This window comes from Triticum dicoccoides, chromosome 1B (assembly GCF_002162155.2).
Source record: "Triticum dicoccoides isolate Atlit2015 ecotype Zavitan chromosome 1B, WEW_v2.0, whole genome shotgun sequence".
Taxonomy (NCBI): Eukaryota; Viridiplantae; Streptophyta; class Magnoliopsida; order Poales; family Poaceae; genus Triticum; species Triticum dicoccoides.
Window position 1 is genome coordinate 14,848,089 of NC_041381.1, and position 25,833 is coordinate 14,873,921.

Genomic DNA, 25,833 nt, shown 5'->3' on the forward strand with positions numbered 1-25,833 from the left:
ACCCATAATACATCACTTATCAAAGCATAGTTTGACAAGTTTGCTTTAAGAAGACTAAGCAAAATATCTAGACTAGATTGAAAGGAAAGGCCTCTTGCCTGAGACCTCTGAACTACTCCTGGTCCTCGTTCTCCATGTAGTAAGCTCCATCGGGGTAGCCTACATCCGCGGCGCTACCATCTGTTGTAGCGACCAGGTCAAAGGAAAAGAGGAGCAATGCAACGGTGAGTACTCATGCGAACCACATACATCGACCAAGGACCAGACCCACCTCTATGCTAGGTGGTCCCTACCTACCCTATCGTTCCGCCAATAGTGAATCACTCGCGGGTGCTCTCCAAGCTGACTAGACATTAATCATATCATCTATCATGTATAGTGTAAGAGTTTATAATTTAAATTAGTAATAGTCTTTGTCTTCGTCGGCATCTTGTTGCAGTCCATCTCGCTCCATGTCGTAAGCCACCAATGTACGGGGTCCACCAAAGTAACATATAAGGTATGTAGCATAAGGCATATCCGTGATCATCTCTCGAAGGGATCACGACACAATAGTATAGCATGGCAGACAAACAAGGATGTAGGGCCACTGATGGGACTCTAGCATACATAGACCATGCGTGGTAGGATCGCAGTATTGTATCAACAGCAGTAGCAAAGACATGCTATGCAACAGTATAGGATCTACCGATAAAGAAGTAACAATAGCACTACTCTAATACAAGCAATAGAGACAAGGAATGGACGATATCAGAATGATCAAGGGGGCTTGGTTGCCCCCGACCAATTCAGTGCCACGCCTGAGGAATTTCGTGCCAGCATGGCATATCACGGTGTGCTGGTCGGGCCAGGATGATATGGCATCGCTACAGCCCGAGGCACATCGGGCTCACATCGTGCCAACCCGACCAAACCTGAGTCCCACCTTGAATGGAAGCACACAATGGCATACATACACACACGTGTGCGTGTTCTATACATGCTTGGAAAATATTTGAAATTGATCAATTATTGTGTTCCAAAGCTTACATACTAAACAACACACTAATTACAGACCAAACCAAGTGATCTGCCTTAGGCACGCTAACATCTCATGTCATGTTCTACTAGCCAGTTGCTAGAAAAGGCTCTTGTAGCTCTCACCGCTCGAACCGGATAGGAAATGCCCCATGAATGTTCAGTGCTTCAGGAATAATTCCATGTTGTTGGCATCCTTGTGGATTCAATAGGAGGCGCATTCCGCACATTCACGTCCAGTGGTAGCATCCGATACTCAATGTCAAGGTCCTTGAGAACTTTGATCATCTCCTGGAGCACCAGCTCCCTCCTCACGTACCTCATCCCCATGTCCTGGAAGTTGAGCGTGTGACAGAGCCATATGGATACTTTCAGCTTGTTGGTCTCATCCACATCCCGGAGGACAACCATCGCCCTTGGGTACCAATGCTCTTTCTTGTTGTTGATGTAACCGGAGTCACAAGTTTAAAAATTGGTTAGTTAGATCTGCTAAATTACACAAGCAACACAGGGAAACTTCCAACATTATATTTAACGTTAATTGTCAACATGCGCATAGTTCAGTTGTTAACAAATAAAATTTGATCAAACCATGGGATAAAGGCACTACTACGTACCGTAGTATTCTTTCCTTCATGAGTGCTAGTTTCCCAACCGGTGTTTCAACATGAATATAGAAGTCAATTCCTTCTCCCATATCTGGACTCCTGTAAAAATTCATAATTAGTATGGTGGCCAGTATGTTGTTGGGATAATATATCTTCAGGTTGTCGTATCGAAGAAAGACTGTTGTCAAGATATTCATTTCCTCGACAACAACCTGAAATTCAGGTGGTTAAACCTTTAGTCAATGAGTGCAAGCTAATATTAGGATGGACCTTTAATATATCTTCAGGGAGGAAACAGAGGGAAGAAACAGAGGGAAACTGAATTTTATTAAATGTTGTACATATAGGATGGACCTTTAGTACCGGTTGGAGCCACCAACCGGTACTAAAGGTCTGTTTTGGCCAGGCCAAGCGGCGGGAAGCGCACCCCCTTTAGTACCGGGTGGTGGCTCCAACCGGTACTAAAGGCGCAGTGCGGTGCGGCAAGTTTAGTCCCACCTCGCTAGTCGAAGGGCTACCGCACTGGTTTATAAGCCCCAGTGCGGTAGCTCTCTCGAGCTCCTCTCCTAAGCAGGCCTACTGGGCCTACCAATTCATTGCTTCCATGTGGGCCTACTGGGCCTTTGCGGGCCTGCATCCTGGCCCAACAAAAGGTTGAGTTTCTAGTCGTATGCAGGCCGCTTTGGCCCAGCAGGCGGGCTTTTTTATTTTCTTAAATTTTTTTGCTTTTTTATTTGTTTTATTTATTTTTGAGTTGTTTTTTGCTGTATTTAGAGTTTCTTTGTGAATATTTTTGCTTTAGGTACAAAAATTTACAAACTTTGATCTGTTAGTGCCGGTAGTTTTCAAATTTGAATAGTTTAAATTTTGAATCACTAGTTTGTGAATAACATAACTTTGGAAAAAGATTTTTCAGTGATTCTTTTTCTTATGTTTAATATTAGTGTGTTTTATCATTATGTTCAATTTGGTAATGCTTAGGTTATTTAAAAAATGAAATGCCTTTGTAACATTTCAGTTTTCGTCGGAAACCCTGATACTTCGAAAAAGATTGTCCATTTTGTACACGAAGTGTATCCAGTTTTTGCCGTAACCCTCTCTACTTTTTTGCACATGCTATTTGTATGAAATTATGATACCATGCCAACTTTCAACCTTTTCTGAGTTCATTTCAAATGCTTTTCAATTTCAGGGTCATTTAGCTGGAAAAAAAATCAGTAAATGCATGAAAAAGAATTTGTTTGCACATAAAATTTCTTCGCGTTTCAAATGCCAAAACACATAATTAACTACCCTAACTATTACAGACATTCCCTCCTGGGTGTGAAACACAGAAGAAAGTGATGATAGTGAAGCCGATCACATCCCAGATATTTGGGTGTGAAACTTTTTCTTCTCGTGTGTCCCTTTGCGCCGTAGCTAGGGAAAATCTTCATCATTTAACTGGATGCTCGGGTCAATATTCACTGTGAATGGAGCAATTTCATCAAACTTTTCATAATCTTCTGACATGTCTGTCTTGTCATCCACTCCCACGATGTTTCTTTTTCCTGAAAGAACTATGTGGCGCTTTGGCTCGTCGTATGATCCATTTGCTTCCTTATCTTTTCTTTTTCTCGGCCTGGTAGACATGTCTTTCATATAAAAAACCTGCGCCACATCATTGGCTAGGACGAATGGTTCATCTGCATACGCACGATTGTTGAGATCCACTGTTGTCATTCCGTACTGAGGGTCTTCCGTTACCCTGCCTCGTATCATATTGACCCATTTGCACTGAAACAAAGGGACCTTCAAAGCACCTGATCCATAGTTAAGTTCCCATATGTCCTCTATGTAACCATAATATGTTTCCTTTGCCGTGTTGGTTGTTGCATCAAAGCGGACACAACTGTTTTGGTTGGTGCTCTTCTTATCTTGGGCGATCGTGTAAAATGTATTCCCATTTATCTAGTACCCTTTGAAAGTCATTATATTCGAAGATGGTAACTGGGACAGTGAGTACAAGTCATTTTGAATATCGCCATCATTCAGGGCACGTTTCTGCAACCAACCGGCGAAAGTCCTCATTTGTTCGCATGTAATCCAGTCGTCAGACTTCTCCGGGTGTTTGGACTATAGAAAATTCTTGTGTTCCTCCATATACAAAGCCACCAAGGCGGAATTCTGTAGAACTGTGTAGTGTGCTTCAGTGAGAGAATGCCCGTCCATACATATTATTTGATGCCCTCCTAGCGTGCCTTTTCCTTCCAGTCCGCCCTTATGCCGCGATTCAGGAACACCAATCGGCTTAAGGTCAGGAATAAAGTCAATACAAAACTCAATGACCTCCTCATTTTCATGGGACTTCGAGATGCTTCCTTCTGGCCTAGCACGGTTATGAACATATTTCTTCAAGACTCCCATGAACCTTTCAAAGGGGAACATATTGTGTAGAAATACAGGACCCAAAATGTTAATCTCTTCGCAAAGGTGAACTAGGACGTGCGTCATGATGTTGAAGAAGGATGGTGGGAACACCAACTTGAAACTGACAAGACATTGCGCCAAATCATTCTGTAACCTTGGTATGATTTCTAGATCGATTACCTTCTGAGAGATTGCATTGAGGAATGCACATAGCTTCACAATGGCTAATCGAACGTTTTCTGGAAGAAGCCCCCTCAATGCAACCGGAAGGAGTTGCGTCATAATCACATGGCAGTCATGAGACTTTAGGTTCTGGAACTTTTTCTCTGCCATATTTATTATTCCCTTTATATTCGACGAGAAGCCAGACGGTACCTTCATGTTGAGCAGGCATTCGAAGAAGATTTCCTTCTCTTCTTTGGTAAGAGCGTAGCTGGCCTGACCCTGATGTATGTCGTCTTTTCCATGCATACGTTGCTGGTCCTCCCATGCCTCTGGTGTGTCTTTTGTCTTCCCATACACGCCCAAAAAGCCAAGCAGGGTCACGCAAAGATTCTTCGTCACGTGCATCACGTCGATTGCGGAGCGGGCCTCTAGGTCTTTCCAATATGGCAGGTCCCAAAATATAGATTTCTTCTTCCACATGGGTGTGCGTCCGTCAGCGTCCTTCGGAACAGGTTGTCCGCCAGGACCCTTTCCAAAGATTACCTTCAAATCCTTGACCATATCATGTACATCAGCACCAGTACGGTGGCGAGGCTTCGTCCGGTGATCCGCCTCACCTTTGAAATGCTCGCCTTTCTTTCTTACGGGATGCCTGCTCGGAAGAAATCGACGATGTCCCAGGTACACATTCTTCTTACAACTATTCAAATATATACTATCGGTATCATCCAAACAGTGTGTGCATCCGCGGTATCCCTTGTTTGTCTGTCCTGAAAGGTTACTGAGAGCAGGCCAATCATTGATGGTCACGAACAGCAACGCCTTTAGGTCAAATTCTTCCCCCATGTGCTCATCTCACGCACGTACACCTGTTCCATTCCACAGTTGTAAGAGTTCTTCAACTAATGGCCTTAGGTACACATCAATGTCGTTGCCGGGTTGCTTAGGGCCTTGGATGAGCACTGGCATCATAATGAACTTCCGCTTCATGCACAACCAAGGAGGAAGGTTATACAAACATAGAGTCACAGGCCACGTGCTATGGTTGCTGCTCTCCTCCCCAAAAGGATTAATGCCATCTACGCTTATACCAAACCATATGTTCCTTGGGTCACCTGCAAACTCCTCCCAGTACTTTCTCTCGATTTTTCTCCACTGCGAACCGTCAGCGGGTACTCTCAACTTTCCGTCTTTCTTACGGTCTTCTGCGTGCCACCACATCGCCTTCGCATGCTCTTTGTTTTGGAACAAACGTTTCAACCGTGGTATTATAGGAGCATACCACATCACCTTGGCAGTAATCTTCTTCTTGGGGCGCTCACCCTCGACATCACCAGGGTCATCGCGACCGATCTTATAACGCAATGCACCGCATACCAGGCAAGCATTCAAATCCTCGTACTCACCGCGGTAGAGGATGCAGTCATTAGAGCATGCATGTATCTTTTGCACCTCTAACCCTAGAGGGCAGACAGCCTTCTTTGCTTCATACGTACTCTCGGGCAATTCTTTGTCCTTTGGAAGCATATTCTTTATCATTACCAGCAACTTTCCAAATCCCTTGTCAGATACACCATTCTCTGCCTTCCATTGCAGCAATTCAAGTGTGGTGCCCAACTTTTTTTTGTCAGCTTCGCAATTCGGGTACAACAATTTCTTGTGATCCTCTAACATGCGCTGCAACTTCGTCCTCTCCAGATCACTTGCGCAGTTTCTCTTTGCATCGGCAATGGCCCGACCTAGATCATCAGCGGGCTCATCTGATGCCTCTTCTTTAGCTTCTTTCTGCATTGCCGGCTCAGCTTCTTCCCCCATTGTTGTATCATCATATTCAGGGAACCCATGGCCAGGATAGCCGTCGTCGTCCTCTTCTTCTTCATTGTCTTCCATCATAACCCCTATTTCTCCGTGCTTGGTCCAAACATTATAGTGGGGCATGAAACCGGACTCAAATAGGTGGACGTGAATGGTTCTTGACGTAGAGTAACTGTGACCATTCTTACAACCAGCACATGGACAAGGCATAAAACCATCCGCCCGCTTGTTTGCCTCAGCGGCAAGCAGAAAAGTATGCATGCCATTAATGAACTCGGGAGAGCATCTATCATCATACATCCATTGTCGGCTCATCTTCATTACACAACACCGAATAGACCAAATTAATACAAGTTCATACATAAAGTTCATACATAAAGTTCATATACAACACTTCATTAAATGCAACATACAAATAACTCTCTAGCTAAAGAATTTAAATGCAACAACAAACGCGATGAAGATCGCAATTAAGGTAACAATTGATCCAATAGCATAATGATACCAAGCCACACTATCAATGGCATATTTTCTAATCTTTCTAATCTTCAACCTCATTTTCTCCATCTTGATCTTGTGATCATCGACGACATCGGCAACATGCAACTCCAATTCCATCTTCCCCCCCCCCCTCAATTCTTTTCAATTTTTCTTTCAAATACTCGTTTTCTCTTTCAACTAAATTTAACCTCTCGACAATAGGGTCAGTTGGAATTTCCGGTTCACATACCTCCTAGATAAAAATATCTATGTCAACTTGATGGGCATAATTTGTCATAAACATGAAATGCAGCAACTAGTTTTAAAAGAGAATATACAACATCCGAATCATAACAAGGACGAGGGCCGACGGGGACGGATATCAAAACCATGGCACTCTGTATAACAAACGACGTACGGGTAAGATAATTATACGAGTAACTATATATCCAAATGACATAAACATCAATTTGGTAATGTAAAACATTCATGAACAAGAGCCTCACCAGAAGGTGGTGCCGGTGACGGGACGGTGCGGGCAATCGACGGTGGTTACGACGGAGATTTAGAAGGCACTAAGTAAACCACACCTACATATGCAAACTAAGTGTTATTTTTGTGCTCAAATTGCATATAAATCAAATACTAGCAAATATAATTATTCCTCCCAAATTAATCACTATACAAAGCATTGCAAGAGCTAATCTAGCAATGAGAGTTGAAAGGACAAAGTTGCTAACCTTTGTGATCATTTGAATGGATGGGGGCCTTCAAATCTTGACAAATTTTGGGCAAAATTTGTGAGGAGCTCGAGGAGAGAGGGGGAAGAACAGAGGAAGTGAGGGGAAAGGGGAAGAACAGAGTGGCTCGGGGGGACGAAGGGTTTATGTACGTCGACCTTTAGTACTAGTTCGTGCCACGAACCGGTACTAAAGGTGCTGGACGGGCCCCAGACTGACAGCACCCTGCCACCACCCTCTTTAGTACTGGTTCGTGGCACGAACCAGTACTATAGGTTCGCCACGAACCGGTACTAATGAGAACGGCCGGCTAGCCATTGGAACCGGCACTAATGGACACATAAGTGTCGGCTCAAAACCAAACTGGCACTAATGTGTCTCATATTAGGTCCTTTTTCTACTAGTGAGGGCCTATATAAGTAGAGCTAGCCACCATAGTAGAGGCATCTCATCTTAGCTTGATCGAACCGGATCGAGAGCCTACTCACAAGAACACCTCAACCTCAGGAGGCTGTTCTTCCCTTGTACTGTTCATCATCAGCCCAAGAGGCAATCCACCACCACCACACTGGAGTAGGGTATTACACGACAACGGTGGCCCGAACCAGTATAAACCTCGTGTCTCTCTGTGTTGCAAGTTCGTCGACTTTGTCCACGAGATCTTAGTGAGCTAGGGCGTAGATCAGAAGGAGGGAAAGACTTCACGTGCACCCCAGTGTTCGAACCTTAAGGGTTTGCAAGAACCCCACATCCGACAGGTTCTATCATGTATGCAATGTTGTGTACCAGACCTGATGTGTGCCTTGCTATAAGTTTACCAGGGAGGTACCAAAGTAATCCAGGAGTGGATCGCTGGATAGCGGTCAAGAACATCCTGAAATACCTGAAAAGGTCTAAGGATATGTTTCTCGTTTATGGAGGTGACAAAGAGCTTGTCGTAAATGCTTACGTCGATGCAATCTTTGACACTGATCCGGATGACTCTAAGTTACAAACCAGATACGTGAATGGTGGAGATGTAAGTTGGTGTAGTTCCAAGAAGAGCGTTGTGGCGGGATCTACGTGTAAAGTGGAGTACATAGCTGCTTCGGAAGCAGCAAAAGAAGGAGTCTGGATGAAGGAGTTCATATCCGATCTAGGTCTAATACCTAATGCATCGGGTTCAATGAAAATCTTTTGTGACAATACTGGAGCAATTGCCTTGGCAAAGGAATCCAGATTTCACAATAGAACCAAGCACATCAAGAGACGCTTCAATTCCATCCGCGATCAAGTCAAGGAGGGAGACATAGAGATTTGCAAAATACATACGGATCTGAATGTTGCAGACCCGTTGACTAAGCCTTTTCCACGAGCAAAACATGATCAACACCAAGACTCCATGGGTGTTAGAATCATTACTATGTAATCTAGATTATTGATTTCTAGTGCAAGTGGGAGACTGAAGGAAATATGCCCTAGAGGCAATAATAAAGTTGTTATTTATATTTCCTTGTATCATGAGAAATGTTTATTATTCATGCTAGAATTGTATTAACCAGAAAACTTCATACATGTGTGAATACATAGATAGAACATAGTGTCCCTACTATGCCTCTACTTGACTAGCTCGTTAATCAAAGATGGTTTTGTTTCCTGACCATAGACATGTGTTGTCATTTGATGAACGTGATCACATCATTAGAGAATGACGTGATGGACAAGACCCATCCATTAGCTTAGCATAGTGATTGTTAAGTTTTATTGCTATTGCTTTCTTCATAACTAATACATATTCCTCTGACTATGAGATTATGCAACTCCGAATACCGGAGGAACACCTTGTCTGCTATCAAACGTCACAATGTAACTGGGTGATTATAAAAATGCTCTACAGGTGTCTCCGAAGGTGTTTGTTGGGTTGGCATAGATCGAGATTAGGATTTGTCATCCCGAGTATCGGAGAGGTATCTCTGGGTCCTCTCGGTAATGCACATCACTATAAGCCTTGCAAGCAATATGACTAATGAGTTAGTTGCGGGGTGATGTATTACGGAACGAGTAAAGGGACTTGCCGGTAACAAGATTGAACTTGGTATATTATGATACCGATGATCGAATCTTGGGCAAGTAACATACCGATGACAAAGGGAATAATGTATGTAGTTATTTCGGTTTGACCGATAAAGATCTTCATAGAATATGTAGGAACCAATATGAGCATCCAGGTTCTGCTATTGGTTTTTGACCGGAGATGTGTCTCAATCATGTCTACATAGTTCTCGAACCCGTAGGGTCCGCACGCTTAACGTTTGATGACGATTTGTATTATGAGTTATGTGTTTTGGTGACCGAAGTTTGTTCAGAGACCCAGATGAGATCGTGGACATGACGAGGAGTCTTAAAATGGCCGAGAGGTAAATATTCATATATTGGAAGGTAGTATTCGGACATCGGAATGGTTCGAGTGGTTTGGGTATTTTACCGGAGTACCGAGGGGTTACCGGAACCCCCCGGGGTAGTATTGGGCCTACATGGGCCTTAGTGGAGAGAGAGGAGGGCCGCAAGGGGTGACCGCATGCCCCCCATGGCAGTCCTAATTGGACTAGGGAGGGGGCGGCGCCCCCTTTCCCTCTCCCTCTCCCTCTCCTTCCTTTTCCCCTCCGGTAAGAAAGGAAGGGGGGGCGAATCCTACTAGGAGTGGAGTCCTAGTAGGACTGCCCCCCATGGTGCGCCCCACTTGGCCAGCCGACTCCTCTTCCCCTCCTTGATATATGGGGGTAGGGGCCACACCATAGACCATCAATTGTTCTCTTAACCGTGTGCGGTGCCGCCCTCCACAGTTTACTCCTCCGGTCATAGCATCATAGTGCTTAGGCGAAGCCCTACGTGGATCACATCACCATCACCGTGACCACGCCATCATGCTGATGGAACTCTCCCTCAACCCTCTACTGGATCAAGAGTTCGAGGGATGTCATCGAGCTGAACATGTGCTGAACTCAGAGGTGCTATACGTTCGGTACTAGATCGGTTGGATCGTGAAGACATTCGACTACATCAACCGCGTTAAACTAACACTTTCGCTTTCGGTCTACAAGGGTACATGGACACACTCTCCCCCTCTCGTTGCTATGCATCTCCTAGATATTGCGTGATCGTAGGAAATTTTTTGAAATTGCATGCTATGTTGCCCAACATGCACCAGCCCCTTTGTGGCTGGTGTGTGTCCCCTCTTGGCCCATAAGGCCCATATCTTTTCCCGCGGGTGCCCGGAACCCCTTCCGGTGACCCGATAAGTACCCGGTGCATCCCGAAACACTTCCGATGTCCGAATACCATCGTCTTATATATCAATCTTTACCTCTCGACCATTTTGAGACTCCTCATCTTGTCCGTGATCTCATCTGGGACTCCGAACAATATTCAGTCACCAAATCGCATAACTCATATAATACAAAAAGTCAACGAACGTTAAGCGTGCGGACCCTATGAGTTCGATAACTATGTAGACATGACCGAGACACCTCTCGGGTCAATAACCAATAGCGGAACATGGATGCTCATATTGGCTCCCACATATTCTACAAAGATCTTTATCGGTTTAACCGTTATGACAACATACGTTATTCCCTTTGTGTTCGGTATGTTACTTGCCCGAGATTCGATCGTCGGTATCCTCATACCTAGTTCAATCTCGTTACTGGCAAGTCTCTTTACTCGTTCCGTAATACATCTACCTGCAGCTAACTCATTAGTCACTTTGCTTGCGAGGCTTCTTATGATGTGTATTACCGAGAGGGCCCAGAGATACCTCTCCGATACACAGAGTGACAAATCCTAATCTCGATCTATGCCAACCCAACAAACACCTTTGGAGATACCTGTGGAGCATCTTTATAATCACCCAGTAACGTTGTGACGTTTGATAGCACACAAGGCATTCCTCCGTTATCCGGGAGTTGCATAATCTCATAGTCAAAGGAATATGTATATGACATGAAGAAAACAATAGCAATAAAACGGAATGATCAATATGCTATGCTAACGGGTGGGTCTTGTCCATCACATCATTCTCCTAATGATGTGATCTCGTTCATCAAATGACAACACATGTCTATGGTTAGGAAACTTAACCATCTTTGATTAATGAGCTAGTCTAGTAGAGGCTTACTAGGGACATGGTGTTTTGTCTATCTATTCACACATGTATCAAGTTTCCGATTAATACAATTCTAGCATGAATAATAAACATTTATCATGATATAAGGAAATATAAAATAACAACTTTATTATTGCCTCTAGGGCATATTTCCTTCAGTCTCCCACTTGCACAAGAATCAATAATCTAGTTCACATCGCCATGTGATTTAACACTAATAGTTCACATCTTTATGTGATTAACACCCATAGTTCACATCGCCATGTGACCAACATCCAATGGGTTTACTAGAGTCAATAATCTAGTTCACATCGCTATGTGACTAACGCCCAAAGAGTACTAAGGTGTGATCATGTTTTGCTTGTGAGAGAAGTTTAGTCAACGGGTCTGCCACATTCAGATCCGTATGTATTTTGCAAATTTCTATGTCTACAATGCTCTGCATGGAGCTACTCTAGCTAATTGCTCCCACGTTCAATAAGTATCTAGATTGAGACTTAAAGTCACCTAGATCAGTGCCATAGCTTGCATCGATGTAGCTCTTTACGACGAACTCTTTATCACCTCCATAACCGAGAAATATTTCCTTAGTCCTCTAAGGATAATTTTGACCGTTGTCTATTGATCTACTCTTGGAACAATATTCTACCCCCTTGCTAAATTCATGGCAAGGTACACAACAGGTTTGTTACACAGCATGGCATACTTTATAGAACCTATGGCTGAGGCATAGGGAATGACTTTCATTCTCTCTCTATCTTCTGCCGTGGTTGGGGTTTGAATCTTACTCAACTTCATACCTTACAACTCAGGCAAGAACTCCTTCTTTGACTGATCCATTTTGAACTCCTTCAAAATCTTATCAAGGTATGTACTTATCCAAAGTCTTATCAAGCGCCTTGATCTATCTCTATAGATCTTGATGCCCAATATGTAAGCAGCTTTACCGAGGTCTTTCTTTGAAAAACTCCTTTCAAACACTTCTTTATGCTTTCCTGAAAATTATACATCATTTCCGATCAACAATATGTCATTCACATATACTCATCAGAAATGTTGTAGTGCTCCCACACACTTTCTTGTAAATATAGGCTTCACCGCAAGTCTGTTTAAAACTATATGCTTTGATCAACTCATCAAAACGTATATTCTGACTTCGAGATGCTTGCACCAGTCCATAGATGGATCGCTGGAGCTTGCACATTTTGTTAGCACCTTTAGGATTGACAAAACCTTTTGGTTGCATCATATACAACTTTTCTTTAAGAAATCCATTAACGAATGGAGTTTTGACATCCATTTTCCACCTTTCATAAAATGCGGCAATTGCTAACAAGATTCAGACAGAGTTAAGCATCGCTACGAGTGGGAAAGTCTCATCGCAGCCAACTCCTTGAACTTGGCCAAAACGTTTTGTGACAAGTTGAGCTTTGTAGATAGTAACACTGCCATCAGTTCATACGGTGTTACTATCTACAAAGTAACACTGCCCTATTTAACGTGAGTGCAGCTGTCTCTAATGCATAACCCTAGATAGTGGTAAACCAGTAAGAGACATGATAGATCATACCATATCTAATAAAGTACGGTTACGACGTTCAGACACACCATTACGTTGTGGTGTTCCAGGTGGTGTGAGTTGTGAAACTATTCCTCATTGTTTTAAATGAAGGCCAATCTCGTAACTCAAATATTCGCCTCCGCGATCAGATCATAGAAACTTTATTTTTCTTGTTACGATGATTCTCCACTACATTCTGAATTCTGAAACTATTCCACATTGTTTTAAATCAAGGCCAATCTCGTAACTCAAATATTCGCCTCCGCGATCAGATCATAGAAACTTTATTTTTCTTGTTACGATGAGACAGTGGTTGAAACCATTCTGAATTATTTGAGCTTGTGTTTCATCAAGTAGATATACCCATATCTGCTCAAAATCATCTGTGAAGGTTAGAAAATAACGATACCCGCCGCGAGCCTCTACACTCATCGGACCGCATACATCGGTATGTATTATTTCCAGTAAGTCAGTGGATCCCTCCATTGTTCCGGAGAACAGAGTTTTAGTCATCCTGCCCATGAGGCATGGTTCACAAGCATCAAATGATTCATAATCAAGTGAATCCAAAAGTCCATCTGCATGGAGTTTCTTCATGCACTTTACACCAATATGACCTAAACGGTAGTGCCACAAGTATGTTGCACTATCATTATCAACTTTGCATCTTTTGGCATCAATATTATGAATATGTGTATTACTATGATTGAGATTCAATAAACCCTTTACATTGGGTGTGTGACCATTGAAGGTTTATTCATGTAAATAGAACAACAATTGTTGTCTGACTTAAATGAATATCCGTATTGCAATAAACATGATCCCATCATATTCATGCTCAACACAAACACAAAATAACATTTATTTAGGTTCAACACTAATCCCGAAGGTAGAGGGAGTATGTGATGATGATCTTATCAACCTTGGAATCAATTCCAACACACATCGTAACCTCGCCCTTAACTAGTCTCTATTCATTTTGCAATTCCTGTTTCGAGTTACTAATCTTAGCAACTGAACCGGTATCAAATACCCTGTGGTTACTACGAACACTAGTAAAGTACACATCAATAACATGTATATCAAATATACCTTTGTTCACTTTGCTATCCTTCTTATCCACCAATTATTTGGGGTGGTTCCGCTTCCAGTGACCATTCCCTTTGCAGTAGAAGCACTCAGTTTCAGGCCATGACCAGCTTTGGGCTTCTTCGCGGGAGTGGCAACTTGCTTGTCATTCTTCTTGAAGTTCCCTTGCATTCCCTTTGCCCTTTTCTTGAAACTAGTGTTCTTGCTAACCATGAACAATTGATGCTCTTTCTTGATTTTTACCTTCGTCGATTTCAGCGTCATGAAGAGCTCGAGAATCATTTTTGTCATCCCTTGCATATTATAGTACATCACGAAGTTCCAGTAACCGGGCCGACCCTGTGTTTCGGGAGGCCCTAGGCGAACTCGTCGACATGGCCCCCTATATACTTATTAAGAGTAACTTTCAACTACACATGTTAAGTTTAAAAATTGACTATAATAATCAGACTGACTCCATTAACAACAATAATAAGCCAAGTCGAATCGACTCCATCGTTAACAATGATACTAAAAAGATAGCAAAATGAAACTAAGATGACATGATTACCTCAAATAAGAATGGCTTACAACATCGACAACAATAATACTTTAGTGCTTTGGAAAAAGTTTCTTTAGGCGTTTCTTGATGCAAAGTCATTAAGGGCACAATCAAGAACCTCTCAAGATCGGTTTTGTCCAAAATATCCTTCTCAATGCAGCACATAGCCGAACCAGTGCATACTGAAAATCTGAAATTGGAGGATGGATCATGGATAAATAGATGAATACGTACATACTAAATAAAGAATAAAATAAACTACTAAAATCGTCAAATTGGGGTTTGGGGAGGTAGATCAGGATTCAGGAACATGGATCGACTCATGGATACATGACACCTGCAACTGTGGTGCGCTCACGGCCGGCCTGAGATACGTACTGACTTGCTGGATGGGCGGATGGCCGGGCTGCCGGTGCCGGACTGCCGTGTGGCCGCGGCGCACGGAGCGGCTAGCAGGCTGGCGGCGAGACGACGAGCGACAGGCAGGGCGACAGTTCAAGATTCACGATCGACGAGACGAAGGAAAAGTGGAAACGAGTAGCCGTGAGTCACGCCGAGACCGCGTGATGGTTTAATAATCGATTGCTACCTATCTGATGGGCCTAGCCCTCGTTTCTTTTCTTTTATAATTTCTTACCTATTTTCTTCTGTGCTATAGTGTAGATATATACTACATCATGGGCCCCTCCTCGCCTGGGCCCTGGGCCGTCGCCCCACCGGCCATACCCAGGGCCGACCCTATCCAGTAACTTAGTTGTACTGACTAGAGAATTCTGTCAATCACTATCTTATCTGGAAGATTAACTCCCACTTGATTCAAGCGATTGTAGTACCCAGAATTCTGAGCACATGCTGACTGGCCGAGCTATTCTCCTCCATCTTGTAGCCAAAGTACTTGTCAGAGGTCTCATACCTCCCGACACGGGCATGAGTCTGAAATACCAGTTTTATCTCTTGGAACATCTCATATGCTCTGTGGTGTTCAAAACGATTTTGAAGTCCTGGTTCTAAGCCGTAAATCATGGTGCACTAAACTATCAAGTAGTCATCATATCGAGCGTGCCAAACGTTCATAATGTCTGCATCTGCTCCTGCAATCGGTCTTCGACCTAGCGGTGCATTAAGGACATAATTCTTCTGTGCAGCAATGAGGACAATCCTCAGATCACGGACCCAGATCGCATCATTGCTACTAACATCTTTCAACTTATTTTTCTCTAGGAACATATCAAAAATATTGGAGCTACAACGCGAGCTATTGATCTAAAACATAATTTGCAAATACTATCAGGACTAGTTCATGATAAATTAAAGTTCAATTAATCAAATTACTTAAGAATTCCCACTTAAACATACATCCCTCAAGTCATCTAAGTGTAACGTGATCCAAATCAACTAAACTATGTCCGATCGTCACGTGAGATGGAGTAGTCATCAATGGTGAACATCTCGATGTTGATCATATCTACTATATGATTCACATTCTACCTTTCGGTCTCCAGTTTTTCGAGGCCATGTATGTACATGCTAGGCTCGTCAAGTTTAACCTGAGTATTCCGCATGAGCAAAACTGTCTTGCACCCATTGTATATGAATGTAGAGCCTATCACACCCGATCATCACGTGGTGTCTCAGAACGAAGACCTTTCGCAACGATGCATACTCAGGGAGAATACTTATACCTTGAAATTTGAATAAGGGATCATCTGATAATGCTACCACCGTACTAAGCAAAATAAGATGCATAAAAGATAAACTTCACATGCAATCAAAATATGTGACCTGACATGGCCATCATCATCTTGTGCCTTTGATCTCCATCTCCAAAGCACCGTCATGATCTCCATCGTCACTGGCTTGACACCATGCTCTCCATCGTAGCGTTGTGGTCATCTCGCCAACTATTGCTTCTACAGCTATCGCTAACGCATAGTAATAAAGTAAAGCAATTACATGGCGTTTACATTTCATACAATAAAGCGACGACGATAAGGCTCCTGCCAGTTGCCGATGACTTTTAGAAAACATGATCATCTCATACAACAACGTATATCACATCATGTCTTCACCATATCACATCACAACATGCCCTGCAAAAACAAGTTAGACGTCCTCTACTTTGTTGTTGCAAGTTTTACGTGGCTGCTACGGGCTTCTAGCAAGAACCGTTCTTACCTACGCATCAAAACCACAACGTTCTTTCGTCAAGTTTGCTGTCTTAACCTTCAACAAGGACCGGCCATAGTCAAATTCGATTCAACTAAAGTTGAAGAAACAGACACCCGCCAACCACCTTTATGCAAAACTAGTTGCATAACCGGTCTCATGAACGTGGTCATGTAAGGTTGGTCCGGGCCGCTTCATCCAACAATACCGCCAAATCAAAATAAGACATTGGTGGTAAGTAGTATGACTATCACCACCCACAACTCTTTGTGTTCTACTCGTGCATATGATCTACGCATAGACCTGGCTCGGATGCCACTGTTTGGGAACATAGCATGCAATTTCAATAATTTCCTATGAACATGCAAGATCTATCTAGGAGATGCATAGCAACGAGAGGGGAAGAGTGTGTCCACGTACACTCGTAGACCGAAAGCAGAAGTGTTTGAAAACGTGGTTGATGTAGTCGAACTTCTTCTCGTTCCGACCGATCAAGCATCGAATGTACGGCACCTCCTAGTTCTGCACACGTTCAACTCGATGAGGTCCCTCAAACTCTTGATCCAGCAAAGTGTCGAGGGAGTAGACGAGTTCCGTCAGCACGACGGCGTGGTGACACTGATGGTGAAGTGATCCGCACAGGGCTTCCCCTAAGCACTACGAAGATATGACCAGAGGCTTAAACTATGGAGGGGGCGCCGTACATGGCTAAAAATTGTTGGTGTGTGTTCTAGCGGTGCCCCCCCCACATATATATAGGTTGGAGGGGAGGAGAGGCAGCCAAGGGGGCGCCCCAAGTAGGAGGAATCCTACTTGGGGTCCTCCCAATTCGGCATCCCCCCTTTCCTATTCCCATTCTGAGTAGGAAGGGAAGAGGGGAAGGGGGAATCCTATTCCCTTTTTCCTTTCCTTCTTCGCCTTCCAGCCCATATTGGGGGGGGGGGGGGCAGCCCCTTTGTGGCTGATGTGTTTCCCCTCTTGGCCCATAAGGCCCATATCTTTTGCTGGGGGTGCCCGGAACCCCTTCCGGTGACCCGATAAGTACCCGGTGCATCCCGAAACACTTCCGGTGTCTGAATACCATTGTCCTTTATATCAATCTTTACCCAAATGATCATTTTGAGTCACCTCGTCATGTCCGTGATCTCATATGGGACTCCCTACAACATACGGTCACCAAATCACATAACTCATATACTACAAAATCGTCATCGAACGTTAAACGTGCGGACCCTGCGGGTTCGAGAACTATGTAGACATGACCGAGACACCTCTCTGGTCAATAACCAATAGCGGAACCTGGACGCTCATATTGGTTCCCACATATTCTACGAACATCTTTATCAGTCGAACCGTTATGACAACATACGTTATTCCCTTTGTCATCGATATGTTACTTGCCCGAGATTCGATCGTCGGTATCTTCATACCTAGTTCAATCTCGTTACCAGCAAGTTTCTTCACTCCTTCCGTAATATATCATCCCGCAACTAACTCATTAGTCACTTTGCTTGCAAGGCTTCTTATGATGTGTATTACCGAGAGGGCCCAGAGATACCTCTCCGATACTCGGAGTGACAAATCCTAATCTCGATCTATGCTAACCCAACAAACACCTTTGGAGATACCTGTAGAAAATCTTTATAATCACCTAGTTACGTTGTGACATTTGATAGCACACAAGGAATTCCTCCGGTATTCGGGAGTTGCATAATCTCATAGTCAAAGGAATATGTATATGACATGAAGAAAACAATAGCAATAAAACTGAACGATCAATATGCTATGCTAACGGACGGGCCTTGTCCATCACATCATTCTCCTAATGATGTGATCCCGTTCATCAAATGACAACATATGTCTATGGTTAGGACACTACAGGAAACAACTAATTTGCCGTCAGGGGCCGCCTTTGCCGTCAGCTTTTTGTCGGGCAGACGGCAAAGAAAGGGTTTGCCATCATCAGCAGATGGCAAAGAAACATAGATGGTAAAATAGACTTTGCCGTCTACGAAAAAAAATACAAACGGCAAAGAGCTAACTTTGCCGCCTGCAAACCAAAACACAGACGGCAAAATACTTTGCCGTCTTCGTTTTTCTCTACAGACGGCAAAATGAGTACTTTGCCGTCTGTAAAAAAAACGAAGACGGCAAAGTACTTTGCCGTCTGTAAAAAAAAAGTTTAAGACGGCAAAGAGAAAGCACAGCACGCGGATCAACTACACGGATTGATGACATGGCAGCGATCCAACACCGTCCGCTCCTCATGTGCACGATCCACACCACCCATCCCACCTGCCTGCACAACCACCCACCACACCTCCTGCCACGCACGGACGCACCCACGTGCCGTCTCCCTTATCCTCTCACACGCGCACAAGGTCCACATCCACCCACACACACATGCCACCAGCCCACAAACCACCCATGCCCACGATGGGATGGCGACCGGCCGCCGCCGTGCTCTGCCGGGCCCTCGCCCTGGCACCGGCACTGCTCCTCCGCCGCCAGGCCCTCGTGCGCCTCCTCTCCACGCAGGCCCAGTCCTCCACGGCCCCCACCATCAGCCCCGCCGAGCTCGTCCGCATCAAGAACTCCATCCGCAGCGCCGCCACGCCGCCCGACGAGCTCGCCGCCCTCTTCCTGAAAGGCATCCCGCACCCGCCCTTTCTCGGCGACCGCTCCATCTTCTCCCTCGCCGTCTCCCTCCTCACCGCCGCCGCCCGCCCCGACCTCGTCTGCTCCGTGCTCTCCGCCTCCCTCACCGCCCTCCCGGCGCCGCACCCCTCCGAGGGCTTCCTCATCCGCATCATCGCGCTCTACGCCGCCGCCGACATGCCCACACTCCCTCTCCACCATCCGCCTCGTCGTGGCCCCTCCGACCGCGCCCTCTCCGCACTCCTCGCCGCGTACTACGACGCCGGCCAGCCCGCCCGCGCCATCTAGGCCTTCCGCGACGTCCCAGCCGAGCCCTCCATCACGCTGGGCGTCGTGTCCCACGACGTGCTCCTCAAGTGCATGGTCGCCACGGGGGACGTCGCCGGCGCCCGCAAGGTGTTCGACGGAATGCCTAGTTCGTCAAATAGAGTAGTTTTTTTAGAAGTTGAAATAGAATTTGCTTGTTCGTGGATGAGTGAGTGGTGCTGGATATATACTGTAAATGGACTAGTTCTATCATCGATTCTTATATTGGTTGTTGCGAAATTGCTATGAAAAATTCTGCGTACGCCTTCGACCATGTACGGCCTCTGCACCTGCACTGTTGGTTCATATAATTTTTTAAATAATAAAAAATTCTTTGCCGTTTGGGGTATATGAGGCTGATGGCAAAGACGTAGTCTAGCTGACGGCAAAGATGGTTTTCTTTGCTGTCTGCTATTACTGGGCTTCACAGCAAAGACAGAGTTGGCTGACGGCAAAGTCTTTGCCGTCTTCCCGATAAAAAGCTGACGGCAAAGTTTTCTTTGCCGACTTATCTTTGCCGTCTGCTTCCTGACAGCAAAATCTTTGCCGTCTGGATTTAGGTCTTTCCGTCTGGGATTCACAGACGGCAAATTACCTGTTTCCTGTAGTGGAAAACTTAACCATCTCTGATTAACGAGCTAGTCTAGTAGAGGCTTACTAGGGACATGGTGTTTTGTCTATGTATCCACCCATGTATCAAGTTTCCGATTAATACAATTCTAGCATGAATAACAAACATTTATCATAATATAAGGAAATATAAAGTAACAACTTTATTATTGCCTCTAGGGCAAGTTTCCTTCATGTTGTTCGCCAAGCTAGCGCAATCAAGACTCGAGGCAGCACGTACCCTCTGTTCCTAAATATAAGACCCTTTAGACATTTTAATATGGATTATATACGAATGTATATAGACAGACTTTAGAGTGTAGATTTACTTATTTTGCTCCGTATGTAGTCTATAATGGGATCTCTAAAAGGTCTTATATTTAGGAACGGAGGGATTAGAGACGAGCACATTTGCTTTTAGGGAAAAATTAATCAAGCTACATGTGTTTTTGAGCTAGCATGCATTGCACGTACGTGCGCTGCTTGGGTGAATCGATCTGGCATTCGAAAACACACACTCCACCATGGGCTCACCCAATGCTCGTCCGCACCATATGGACGACCCTGCATAGCACAGTCCACTTCAGCGTATGCTCGCGCGGCGTGTCGGCAAGGAAGGCCTACATCAGTTGGTGCTCCGAAGCTTGGTGTTCCTGTGCGAGGGGATTGTGGGCCGGCGAAGCCAGTGACAATGACCATGACCTGACTTAGGTGCTTCTAGTGTCAGGGGTAAACTTGTCATTTCACATGCCATAGGTCAAAAGAATGGACGGAAGTTTTATATTGGGAATAAAATTTAATGTTGGTGTTAGATAGTGAAGAAATATTTCTTCAGTGTGAAATAGGAAAACTGAATTTAAAACAGTGTTAAATAAGGAATTCTTTAAACAATGTACTGGCCACCATCGATTATGAATTTCTACAGGAGTCCCGATATGGGAGAAGGAATTGACTTCTATATTCATGTTGCCACGCTGGTAGCGAAACTAGCACTCATGAAAGAAAGAATACTACGGTAAGTAGTAGTGTCTTTATCCCATGGTTTGATCAAATCTGATTTGTTAACAACTGAACTATGTGCGTGTTGGCAATTAACATTAAACCTAATGTTGGAAGTTTCCCAATGTTGCTTGTGTAATTTAGTATATCACATCGAACTAACCAAGTTTTAAACTTGTGACTCCAGTTACATCAACAACAAGAAAGAGCATTGGCACCCAGGGGCGATGGTTGTCCTTCGAGATGTAGATGAGACCAACAAGCTAAAAGTATCCATATGGCTCTGTCACACGCTCAACTTTCACGACATGGGGATGAGGTACGTGAGGAGGGAGCTGGTGCTCCAGGAGATGATCAAAGTTCTAAAGGACCTTGACATTGAGTGCCGGATGCTACCACTCAACGTTAATGTGCGGAATGAACCTCCTATTGAATCCACAAGGATGCCAACAACATGGAATTATTCCTGAAGTGGTGAGAGCTACAGGAGCCCTTGCTAGCAACTGGCGAGTAGAACATGACATCAGATGTTAGCGTGCCTAAGGCAAATCACTTGGTTTGGTCTTTAATTAGTGCGTTGTGTAGTATGTAAGCTTTGGAACACAGTAATTGATCAATTTCAAATATTTTCCAAGCATGTATAAAACACGCACACGTGTTTGTATGCGTGCAATTGTGTGCTTCCATTCAAGGTGGGAGACAAGTGGTGGTGAAATCTCTCTTAATCTTCCCACTTTCTCTATCTCACGCTCGATAAGATAGAGACACAACCACCCGGAAATCCATTGGTGCTCCCGGGAGCCCGCGCTCCTGTGCGCGAAAATATTTGTTGAAATGTCAAAAACAATTCAAAACAAATCTATGTAATCTTTGGGCACATCCAAATAAATAGCTAATACATACAAACTTGTAGGAGAAAAGATTAAAAAATTTGTCCTGTGCAAAAAGAAAAACCCAAATGTTACCGTAAGTTTATTTTTTCACCGACGAAACATCGATGCCTATTTCGTATGAAAATTTTCGAAGATGCTTGTGACATTAACACGAACATCTAAAAAATTTAAATTTATTAAAAAATAATTGATATATTTTTTGTTCGAGCGCGCTCCCGGTAGCCAACGCGTCGTTCTCCAACCCCACCCTCTGAAACAAAATATCGAGACACAACACACGTGGTGAGGGCCCGTTCTCATTTGTCACCACCCTCATCCGAATACATCTATCTCTCTGGATCTTCCCTCAAAGAGGAAAGATAAAAATGCGACACTGAACGACCAATGGACCCGCTGCCATCTCCGCCGCAGCTCAGCGTCCTGGAAAGCGCCGTCGTATCGCCCCCGCCGGCGCCGGAGACCTCCCTCCTGCTCACCTTCTTCGACGTCTACTGACTCAACTCACCTTCTTTTATGTCATGAATTTAAATTATGCCATGTCTTTATTTTGATGTTTGAAATATCATCTCGTGTCGAAAATACAACATATGGAAAGCACCGGTTGCTCGTACGCGCTACTTTTTAACACGTTTGGTGAAGCTACTCACACGCTAAAATTTGTAGCGGCCGCTGGAGCAAGCGCTCGTCGCCGCGCCAAAATAGACTATCAGCGTGCTGCAAACGTTTTTTTACCGCGCCGCATGTTCGGCGGTGTTGGAGATGCTCTTACGGATGCGCTTTAAATCTTTCCACACTACCTGTCTCATGCTGGATAAGATAGAGACACAGCAATCACACGTGGTGAATGCCCCTTCTAGTTTGTCACCCGAATACATCTCTCTCGATCCCTCAAAGAAGAAAGATAAGTAGAAGACAGGGACAAATAATCATTAATCAATCTCCGCCGCGTAAGGAGCCATGGATCCACCACAGCTCTGCGTCCTGGAGAGCGCCGTCGTAGCGCCCCCGCCCGCGCCGGAGACCTCCCTCCCGCTCACCTTCTTCGACGTCTACTGGCTCAACTCCCCGCCCGTGGAGCGCGTCTTCTTCTACAGCCTCACCCCAGACACCGGTGGCAAAGACGGTGTCTCCTCCGCCATCCTCTCAACCCTCAGGACCTCGCTCGCCCAAGCCCTTCGCGCCTACTCCCCCCTCGCCGGCCGCCTCCGGCTCACGCCCGGCACGGCCGACTGCTACGAGCTCCACTACCAGCCCGGCGACGGCGTCGCCTTCACTGTCGCCGAGTACGCCGTCGATTTCGACAAGCTGGCCGCCGACGGGCCGAGGGAGGTCGCCAGCATCTTGCCGCTCGTGCCGCCTCTCTCGACGGGGGTTGGCCCGGTGCTCGCCCTCCAGGCCACCGTGCTCCGCGGCGGCCTCGCCGTTGGCATCTCCCTGCACCATGCCGCCTGCGACGGCGCCTCCTCCACGCGCTTCCTACACGCCTGGGCCGCCGCAAGCACCGGCGCCGCCGCGCCTCCTCCCCCGGTGGTCGACAGAAGTCTGGTCACCAAGGACCCGAGCTCCCGCCACATCTACGACATTTACGTCGAAGACCTCATGAGCACCGAGGAGATGGAGTACGTTAAGATGTCCAGCGACAAGCTCCTCGCCACCTTCACGCTCTCGAGGAAAGACATCCAGCGCGTCAAGGACGTTGTGGCCGCCGCCGCCGGCGAGGCGGGCGCGCCGCTGCCGCGATGCTCCTCCCTCGTCGCCACCTTCGGCCTCATCTGGTCCTGCTACCAGCGAGCCAAAGACGACGACGAAGCAAGCAGCGGCGACCCAACCTACATCCTCTTCCCCATCGACCACCGCCCGCGGATGAAGCCCGACCCCGTACCGGACGAGTACCTCGGCAACTGCATCGGTGCCGCCCTGCATGCCGCGCCCAAGGACCAGCTCACGGCGGCCGGTGCCGGTGGCATCCTCGTCGCGTGCACGGCTGTAGCCGCGGCCATCGAGGAGGCGATGGGCCACACCGCGTCGCCCGAGAAGATGGAGTCGTGGCCGAAGAAGATTCTAGAGGCCGTCGCGACCGGTGGAGGTGTGCTGAGCGTGGCGGGGTCGCCGAGGTTCAGGGTCTACGACGTTGATTTCGGGTTTGGGCGGCCGGCCAAGGTGGAGATCGTGTCCGTGGCGAGGACCGGCGCGATGGCGCTGGCGGAGAGCCGCCGGAGCAGCGCCGGGGGCGTCATGGAAGTGGGCATCTCTCTACCGCCGGCTGGCATGCAGAGGTTCCAAAAGTGCTTCGACGATGCCATTTCGTGGCTTCATCACCACTAAACAAGCTATAATATACTCGCTCTGCTCCCAATTACTACTTTGCATTATAGTTACCTATACAAATTTCAGTGTTAGATTCGTATCTGGACAAATCTAGAACGGAGTTAATACTTGAGTCTTATATGTATTGTAAATTTGTAATTTGTATTTTTGAAATCACGCAATTATTTGGAATGGTAGAGAGGTTGAGACGGGGCGATGTGGCAGGTCCTTGTCGGAGATGATGACGCGGCTATCGCATGCGAGGACCATGGTTCACAAGTTTGTGAGGATTTTTTTAGGCTGATCGTAATGGTGAGTATCATGTATATGATACTAATGTATAATACTACACCCGTAGTGCATAATATCATGTGTTAGTATCATAGATAACTTCATTTATTGACATGCATGATACATATTAGCACAACATTTAATATGATACAGTATCATGATATGATGCTCACCCCACTCTTTCTTCATTTAATTCTATGTCACCTTATCAAATTTTCCTAGTTGGCATGCATGATACTACTCTATAATACTTCCATTACGATCAACCTTATCGCTTGGATTAGACAGGCACCAAGCCCGAGCAGGGGACGATGTATCGGAGCTTAAGGAGAGGAAAAAGGTTGTCGGTTCAGGCCAGGGGTGCTTATTGGTTAATATTTATGGCTACATGAGGAATATGAACAACAATCGTTGGATTTGAATTCCAACAACTAGAAGTCGACCGAGCATGTATGATCATTGTAAAATGGACGGAGTAATATAGTCATAGATGGCGGTAGCCCTTTTAGTACATGTGTTTTGACAAAGGGTATTATATATTGATATTAAAATAACATCAATTACATGAGATCTATGCCACCACAAAATATTATTGAGACCTACTAATGATAGTGTATCTAGAAAGCACAAAGTCAAAGAAGAAAGAGAAACGAAGGAGTTCTGACACAGCCAACCGCTTGCAAATAGACCAACATGAACGTTGTCCATCGTCTGTGGAGATTTGCTACACCTACTAATGATTCACAGGGTGAGAGGATTACGTAAAGATATGACGTAATGGATATCTCTATTGCTCATGTAAGTAGGAACCAGAATGCTGTTAGCCACACCCTTGCTGCTTTCGGACGATCGGAGGGCCGAACTGCAGTTTGGTTGCTCTGGACCTGTAGATGTTTCTCTGCTATGTAGGAACGAATATTTCAACAGTTGAGCAATGAAATCGTTTTAACACCCCAAAAAAAGGAGTTTACTGAGGGCGTCAGCCTACCCTGAAAATCAGGGGGAGGGGCTTGGGGGAGTTTGATTAGTGGAAAGGAA

At 45.3% G+C, this 25,833-nt stretch overlaps 2 protein-coding genes across 2 annotated transcripts; one reads left to right on the plus strand and one right to left on the minus strand.

Moving 5' to 3' along the window:
• Positions 1–1,185: 1,185 nt before the first annotated feature.
• LOC119349989 (mechanosensitive ion channel protein 5-like) lies at positions 1,186–19,161 on the minus strand. Its single transcript, XM_037618056.1, has 3 exons — positions 19,111–19,161; positions 1,627–1,837; positions 1,186–1,460 (listed from the first exon to the last, which is right to left on the minus strand). Exons 1-3 carry the CDS (start codon positions 19,159–19,161, stop codon positions 1,186–1,188), a joined length of 537 nt encoding a protein of 178 aa, XP_037473953.1.
• Positions 19,162–22,971: 3,810 nt separating this feature from the next.
• Positions 22,972–25,306, plus strand: LOC119316190 (malonyl-coenzyme A:anthocyanin 3-O-glucoside-6''-O-malonyltransferase-like). The gene has a single exon (XM_037590519.1). The coding sequence runs from the start codon at positions 23,155–23,157 to the stop codon at positions 24,520–24,522; it is 1,368 nt and encodes a 455-aa protein (XP_037446416.1). The 5' UTR covers positions 22,972–23,154; the 3' UTR covers positions 24,523–25,306.
• The last annotated feature ends 527 nt before the right edge of the window (positions 25,307–25,833 follow it).